The sequence below is a fragment of the Eublepharis macularius genome, chromosome 1 (assembly GCF_028583425.1).
Source record: "Eublepharis macularius isolate TG4126 chromosome 1, MPM_Emac_v1.0, whole genome shotgun sequence".
NCBI lineage: Eukaryota > Metazoa > Chordata > Lepidosauria > Squamata > Eublepharidae > Eublepharis > Eublepharis macularius.
The window spans coordinates 229,395,931-229,404,416 of NC_072790.1; the positions used below are offsets into that span (position 1 = coordinate 229,395,931).

Here is an 8,486-nt window from a genome sequence, read left to right on the forward strand (position 1 = left end):
CTTTTCTAGGTTTGGGTGAATTCATCTCGTTTTGCTCACATGTATGCACAGCAACAGATGTGAAGGAACCATCTCTCCCGTATGTGTGCACACGTTGTATGCATGTTGGTGTTTGGCGTTGGACAGCCAGGCACAACACGAGCCCGTTCCGTCTGTTCCTGTCACTCAGCTCACAGCTCCTCCTCTCCACTATAAAAACCCGGCAGGCAAGCATGCCAGGCAACTGATTCTCAAAGAGGCATCTGGAAAGAAAGCTCCTGTCTAGAGACTCGGTTTGCTGACTGACTCCCTTTCTTTGGTTATCTTTAACTCCTGGGTACAAACTCCAAATGTTGGTCCAGTTGAGGACAGCTTTCCAACAGGCTGGTAAGATGTCCGAAGGCAACCTGCCCAAACTAGAAGCCAAGATCCTTGTCATTGGAGCTGGAAAAGTGGGAAAGTCAGGTGAGTTGCTTTGACGACAGCCTCAGTGTATAGACAGCTACCTTACACCTAGTCAGAACAATTGTTTTTGTGAATTGTGTTTGCCTTGGGGTCAGGGATTTGTCTTTCTGCTTATGCCACGTAAAGCCACAGAGATATTGAGAGGATAGTGCAGTAGCTATGAGACTGAGCTTTGAATCAGGAAATCTTTGCTTCAGATCTTGAGCTCACCGGGTGCCTTAGGCAAGCTATTGTTGCCTCAGTCCTTCCGTCTGAAAAATGGACACAATTGTATTGACCTAACTTGCCAGGTTGTTTGGAGATTCACAGTAAGACAATGTTTGCAAAGCACTTTGAAAGTTTAAAAGTGCTATGTAAGCCCTATGTAAAATGAATAAATATCGCTCAGTATGTTATTGCTCTTCATCGTTATTGATTATATGGAGGATATCATTAAAGTACAGGATGCAAAAGGCATCCTGTCTGCAAGGAGTCTAAATTTAGCCTTGGCTTGGGAGGCAGGGGGAGAAGAAGAGGGGTGGACAGAAAAATAAGCAACGAGTTCTGACTGCTGAAGGGATGAGTTTGACTGTCAATAGCATGCTGCAAATAGGCTAGAGGTACTTCTTAGTCGTGCTACATGAGACCTGTTCAATTTGGGCATTTCCACCTTTATTAGATGCTTATCTAGATATGAAAGTGGGAGATCACTATATTATAACTCCCATGGGCACAGCAGTGTGCGGGGGGTGATTTTTACAGGGGTGAGAGGCACCGGAACCTCCACCCCCACCAGCGGTTTACCTTTCCTAGCCACTTCCCACCGAAGCTTTTCTCCTCTGCTAAACTCCAGGACCAAAAATGAGCCCAGTAGAGAGGAATGGGGTGGGAGAGGGGGGGCAAAGTGGAAAGGCAATAAGGAGGTCAGGTGTAGGAGAGGAGAGTGCGGCTTTCATTACCCTCTTGCTGCTTCTGCGGTTAAGAAATGGACGCACGCCCACACACTTCTTTCACCGCGACTGGATGGCGCACATCTGAATTTAAACTCATGGAGCTTATGCGCCCCGCAAACTTATCTTAGGAGTCAGGGTGCCTTTTTAGTGCCATGCAGTGATACTGGGAATAGAGCAAAGGTGAGAAGGCCCTCTCTACACAGGTGTAAAATGCCCCTCCCACACTAATGATTCACCCCCAACCTCACACATGTCAGGGAAGGGCTTTTGGGAGAGATCTGATCCTGGACAATTTAGAAATTAAGCAACGACGATCAAATTAAGCCTCCTGGAAGGGAATGCATCACTTCTGCAGAGTGCCTGCCAGGTTGCTGGTGCCAGATCAGTGTTTTGGGGTAGCTATTGTTACCCCCCAGCAACTGGTATTTAGAGATACACTGCCTCTCACCATGGAAGTTCCATTTGTCCCTTGTGGTTAATAACCATTGATGGATCCGTCCTCCTCTATGAATTTGTCCAGTCCCCGATTTAAAGCTACCTGACCCTAGACGTTCAAAACATTTCTTGACTGTGGCGCATGTTAAAAATCTAACAACAGGTGTTTGGAAATGAAAGCCCACACCCTTGTCAGAGAGGCAGAATCGGCAGAAGCTCCGCGGAGCACCACCCCAGCTTTGTTGGAGTTTAACTTGCAAAACTGGATCCAGCTGCCTCTTGCCTACAGTTGCTAGGGGCAAAGGTTTAAAATGGAACGTATAAAGGAGCAACCCTTAAAAGCACGTTGATTTATAAGCAGGTTCCCACAGGCCTTCTGAATACAAGGCGGAAAGGATTAATTCCTTTTAATCTAGGAGCTCAAATCATGTGTCAGAGGAGGTGATGCGACCTGTGTGATTTCCCCATTATGTGCAGTTGCCTTTTTGTGTGAAGAGGGTTACTCATGTGTCTCTCTCCAGCCGTGGTATACAGGAACAATCATGTATATGGAAGGCTACAAAATTCACACATTATCCGATTCAAACAAAATGGCAACCACACGTATTGGGAAGGTTATGAGTGGCATGATTTCTACCCTTATGCGTGGGCTGAGTGCCAAATGAAAAGGGCAATTCAGAGGTGAGGAAGACCAAATTAGGAAATCTTGAGCATCCGGTTTAACCTTCATAAAAAGCCGTTTCATACATTACGCATTGCAGTCTTGGTTTTGCTGCTGTACCCCTGGCACCTGGACCCCATAACACCTATGTTCACAAACATTTGCTGTTTATACTTACACTTTATATTTTGAGCTCCACCTTTGCAAAAGTAAAGTGTGAAGAGGTACAAAAACAATGGAATCAGTTTGTGGTGACAGTTCAAATGGTTCATCAGTCAGACATGAAAGATCTCTCAGATAGGTGTATATGTCAATGCAAAGGGATTATTTTTTAAATGGCCATTCTGACATGCTTCTTTGGGAGCAAGCGTGAAAGAAATGGAATTGAATGCATAGGTCAGGCCACACAGGATCTTTGTTGGCATCTTGCAAGAGCTCTTCTCAGCAGATGAATCTCCCAGAAGCAGAAGGATATCTTTCTAATGTCAGTGTTTCTTTCCTTTTTCTAGCTTTGACAGTTCGGTTTCTGACCCGAAGATTTATTGGAGAATATGGGAATATTGGTGAGTCAACTTTACAAAGAATCCTTTTCATGTCTCAGTTCTGTTTCTCTTCCTTTCTGAGAGCAGAACCACAAGTGACAAAAGGCACAGATTGGACACTTGTCTGCTTCCCTCAAGTTTTGGCGGGAAATGTAGGCAGCTTGGCGGAATGTTGGACAAGTGACAGTTGAAAAGTCCATTGGACAGCAGTCAGAGAGCCAAGCTGCAAGACTAGGATGCCTACATGTCCCATCAAAACTTGAGGGAAGCTGACAAGTGTCCAATCTGTGCCTTTTGTCACTTGTGGTTCTGCTCTCAGTCTCTTCTTTCTCTTTCTTTTAAAAAAATTATTTACTTTCAGATTTTTTTCTCTTTCTTTTTTTATTAATGTATCTTCTCTTTTCTCCATGTTCCCTCTTGCAGAATCAATTTACACTCACAATGTGATGATGGGTGGCCGGGAGGTTTGCTTCAGCATCTGGGACTCCGTCTGCCCTCAGGTAAGATACCTCATGCCAGTCTGGAGAAACTTCCAAGCTAGCACCTTAACAGTTATGAATGGCCCAGCTGAAGACACAGCTTAACTATTTAGTTGTGCTGGTAATGGCAGGAAACTTACAGAGCAGCAAATTAGGCTAGCTGCATTCCTTCTAGTTTCAGGTGGGTAGCCATGTTGGTCTAGTAGAAGAGCAAGATTCGGGTCCAGTAGCACCTTAAAGACCACCAAGATTTCCAGGGTTGGTCTTTAAGGTGCTACTGGACCCATATCTTGCTATTCCCTCTAGTGTTACACTCAGGGATAATCTTCTTAGTTTATGGCCAAGCTACAAGTGACGCCTTACCCAGGTTGGACACTTGTCAGCTTCCCTCAAGTTTTGATGGGAAATGTAGGCATCCTGGTCTTGCAGCTGTAATGGAGAGCCAAGCTGTAAAACCAGGATGCCTACATTTCCCATCAAGTGTCCAACCTGTGTCAGGCGTCACTTGTAGCTTGGCTCTGAGTCTTCATATCTTAGCTGCCATGGGCCCTGCATGGGGAGGGGTACCGGACTTCTCAGGGCCCCACCCCTGTGAGAAGAATCCACACTTACCGGCACAGCGCTAAGCAGGCGGAGTGAGAGCGTCTTTCTGGCGCGATTTATGATGTCATCGCACCATGATGCCGCTCTTGTGGTGTGATGACATCATAAAACGCGCCAGAAAGACGCTCTCACTCCACCTGCTTAGCGCTGTGCTGGGTAAGTGTGGATTCGGTCCAGGTTCCTGTGCCGCTTGTACCAGCTTCTGCCAGCAGTGAGACATGGCGGTGATTCTGGGGCCCCATCCTGGACTTTTGCCCAGGGCCCCAGAATTACTAAGGCCACTTCTGATTACACTGAGCTGCTGCCAACAACAAACATGGCAGCCTCAGGAGGTAAGAAAAACCCTGCTGGATTGACCCAAAGGTCCATGTACTTCAACAGTCTCTTGCCAACCATGGTCAGCCATTGGCCTCTAGGAAGCCCACAAGAAAGCATAAGAAGGCCACCCCCTCTCTTGTTGTTTCCTCCCTTCCCCAGCTAGTATTTAGTGGAAGACTGCTTAGAACGTGAAGGCTTTAGTTAGCTGTCAGGATAAAGGCCACTGATAGACTTGTGCTCTGTGAGTTTGTCTATCCCTGTGTAGAACAAAGACGTAAACAAGCTGCCCTCACCATACCCTGCATTCTATAAGTGGACTGTGTATATAAGAACATAAAGATGTGCTTGACCTGCATTGACTGTAGGAAGATTGTAGAGGCCTATGGAATTATATTGGGCAACGTAATATGCTCCCCTCTGTTGACTATCACAGAACTAGTTCTTAACAACAGCAACAACATTCGATTTATATACCACCCTTCAGGACAACTTAATGCCCACTCAGAGCAGTTAACAAAGTATATTATTATTATCCTCACAACAATCACCCTGTGAGGTGGGTGGGGCTGAGAGAGCTCTGAGAGAGCTGTGACTGACACAGGGTCACCCAGCTGGCTTCAGGTGGAGGAGTGGGGAATCAAACCCGGTTCTCCAGATTAGAGTCCCGCTGCTCTTAACCACTACACCAAACTGGCTCACCCACTGGGGAAAAAATAGGAAATATATATAGTAGCTTGAAGTTGGCAGGCATAGCAAATGGATTTCCAAGTTTCAAAGACCAAACTAGGCCAAGCCAGATATAGGATCCTACTATTGGGGTTAGATCCAGAAGAGTTAGCCATCTTAGTCTGTAGTAGCAAAATAGTAAAGAGTCCAGTAGCACCTTAAAGACTAACCAACTTTATTGTTGCATAAGCTTTCGAGAATCACAGTTCTCTTCGTCAGACGCATGACGAAGCGAACTGTGACTCTCGAAAGCTTATACGACAATAAAGTTGGTTAGTCTTACAAATGCTGCCATGTTCACAGCTGTTGACATCGCTTCTGGTGCGACTTGGATGTGACAGCATTTGGAAATAGGCCCAAAATATAGTGAAAACCTGCTGCCCTCCCTCCCAGCAGTTGCCAGGGAGGACCTGGCAACTCTACTGGCCAGTGAGATGCAAAACAAATAGGTGGAAGAGAAAGCTCTTGAGACAGTTTAAATGGATAGCCACACAGGGCCTGCTGATGTTTAACACCTATCATTCCTGACTCACATTTCTTTGACCGTTTGTACCACATTAATTCCCCCAAAGGAAGAATTCTATAATCTGGTTAGGCCAAATTTGGTTTCTGAAGCCTGGAAATTCATTTCTGAGGTTGCTGAGGCAACCTAAGGAAGTGTTAAGGACGGCTATTCTTTTTCTCCTCACTAATTCTGGGTTCTTACTCCAACCTCTACAGGCAGCTGAGCTCCAGGGCTGCATGAATGAGAAACAGGTCCGCTGGGCTGACGGTTTTATCCTGGTCTACAGCATCTGCGATCGCACCAGCTTCCATTTTGCTCGCCAACAGCTTCAGCGGATCCAGCAGCTGAAGAGGAAAAGTGGGGCTGTGAAAGTGCCTGTTATCTTGGTGGGGAACAAACGGGACTTGCAGCACCGGAGAACTGTCTCCAGTGAGGAAGGCCGACTCTTGGCCCTTTCCACAGACTCAGGCTTTTTTGAGATCTCCTCTGCCGAGACCTACCACGGAGCTTTGGTGGTCTTCCACGAACTTCTGGACATGGTGCGGGATTCTCGGAGTTCCACCAAAAAGACTGTGAGCATCCGAGGACTTGTACGTAGTATGTCAGCTGTCTTTGGGAGGAGGAGAACTGACTGAAGAGGGCTGGTGAAGAGAAAGCCAGGAGGTAAAACAGAATCCTAGAGACACACGGAACAGTAGTTCAAGTGGTGGCTGTTCAGCTGGATGAACTTGGAATGTCAGACGAAGGGAAATGTGGAAAGATCCCACACGAGGAACTGGGAGTTACGGACAGCTACAGCTGTACCAGTCGTTTACCACATCCTTTTAGGATGGAGAGAATAATGTGAACAACTGCTAATTGTTTTTTCTCTAACCAGCATGATTTTACATCTCTGGAAATCCTCATATTTCCACTTTCGAAACAGTGTTATCATGACTTGGAGTGGGTTTTAGAGTGAAAAAGAGTAAAGAGGGCACCTTTGACCATGCACAGACTGCCGTTCCCTCTTAGCTAAGCAACGGCAACCAGCTCTGATATCTCTGAATTGTGGGGAGCCGGACTTCCGAGTCAGACAATATGACTTTTACGCACTTCTCTTCATAAAGCAACTTCTTTGCAGTTAGAGAATTTGAAAGAAGCCAAGCAATTATGTGACTTTTCAAAGGCACAAAATGTTGCTGTGAAACCTTTTGAAGACTCTGCAGGGGTTAGAGAAATGATTAGGTTGATTGGGAAGAAAATAATGGGGCTCGATTGATCTCATGTCAATTCAGCACAAGAACCCTGCTGAATCTGGTAGCTGGAGATCCCAGCCCGCGCACAGAACTTTTGCCTTAATTAAGCGCTTAAAGGTAGAGGCATTGCCACATCATTTTGGATTTTATGCACAGTGCGTGATGAACGCCACAGAGATGTTTTCTGATCTCAGTCGCACACAAAGTAATTTCTTTTATAAGATGGGTGAAACAGCTGAGTAGCAACGCTTTTCAAAAAAATTTAAAACATGCATGGAGGGGGGGGAAATTAACATTTTCTTTACTGCAAAGAAAACTAAAAACATTTTATTGTTATTGTTTATTTGCCATGCGAGATTGCTTATACTTTTGGGTTTAGAGATAAAATGCAAAATAGACACCCTTTCCAAGTGTATAACCTTAAAAAGTTTTATAAACAAATTTATCATGGCCAACATCCAAAGAGTTGTACAGCTAGTTGGTTGCCTGTAAGGGGGCTCTGGACAGATTTCTTGAACAGCAGCTGCTCTGTATTGCATGGCAAACCGTGTTTAAAATGGAAAGGAATTTCAAAAGCAGGTGACTGATATGGGAAAATAATCTGCTCTTTATATGAATGCCAGAAGAGCCCTGCTGGATCAGTACAGAGGTCCATTTAGTCCAATATCCTGTTTCACACAGTGGCCAACCAGTTTCCCTGGAGGGCCCACAAACAAGAGGCCATTGCTTCTCCCTGATGTCGCCTCTTATTGCTGGTATTCAAACGTCTGCTGTCCCTGAATACTGGTCAGTAGCCATTGATGGACCATCACTTTGTCTAATCCTCTTTTTAAAGCCATCTATGCTCTGGCTGTCACTGGCAGTGAATTCTTCAATTTAATTACTTGTTGAGTAAGAAGTATTTCCTTTTGTCCATCCTGAACCTATTCCCCATCAACTTCATTGCCCTTGAGTCCTGGAAAGGTTTATAAAAATCCCAATGGATATGTTGGCCTAGGTCCTTGGGTATACCTGAAAAAGTCCTTTGAATCCTGACCCATATGTTTAATCTCTGTACAGGATTGCCAACCATCCAGTAATTTATTGGCAGAAAACAGTAAACATAACCAGTAAAAGGGTCCTACAAATCTACTACGTTAGAGATCCTGATAGGTTTTGTCCACTGGTTCCATGCTGTGCCAAGATTGGCTCTGCCCGTGATTCACCAGGACTCTAAAAATTTTGTCCAGGTTCTGTTTAGTTCATAGGATTGCCAACTCTGGGTTGAGAAATTCCTGGAGATTGAGGGGGGTGCCTAGGGAAAGTGGGGTTTGGGGAGGGGAGGGAACTCAGTAGGTATATCATAGAGGCTACCTTTCAAAGCAGCCATTTTCTCCATGGGAACTGATCTTTATAACATGGAGAGAGCCAGTCTGGTGTAGTGGTTAAGAGCAGGATGACTCTAATCTGGAGGACTGGGTTTGATTCCCCACTCCTCCAGCTGAGTGACCTTGGGTCAGTCACAGCTTCTCGGAGCTCTCTCAACTCCAACGACCTCACAGGGTGATTGTCGTGAGGATAATAACAACACACTTTGTAAACCGTTCTGAGTGGGCGTTAAGTTGTC

General features: G+C 45.5%; 1 protein-coding gene across 1 annotated transcript; it reads left to right on the forward strand.

Annotated features, from left to right (window-relative positions):
- Nucleotides 1-238: 238 nt before the first annotated feature.
- On the forward strand, nucleotides 239-8,120 carry LOC129334595 (ras-related and estrogen-regulated growth inhibitor-like protein). The gene is made up of 4 exons (XM_054986795.1): nucleotides 239-444; nucleotides 2,982-3,035; nucleotides 3,438-3,514; nucleotides 5,861-8,120. Exons 1-4 carry the CDS (start codon nucleotides 330-332, stop codon nucleotides 6,278-6,280), a joined length of 666 nt encoding a protein of 221 aa, XP_054842770.1. The 5' UTR covers nucleotides 239-329; the 3' UTR covers nucleotides 6,281-8,120.
- Nucleotides 8,121-8,486: the final 366 nt, after the last annotated feature.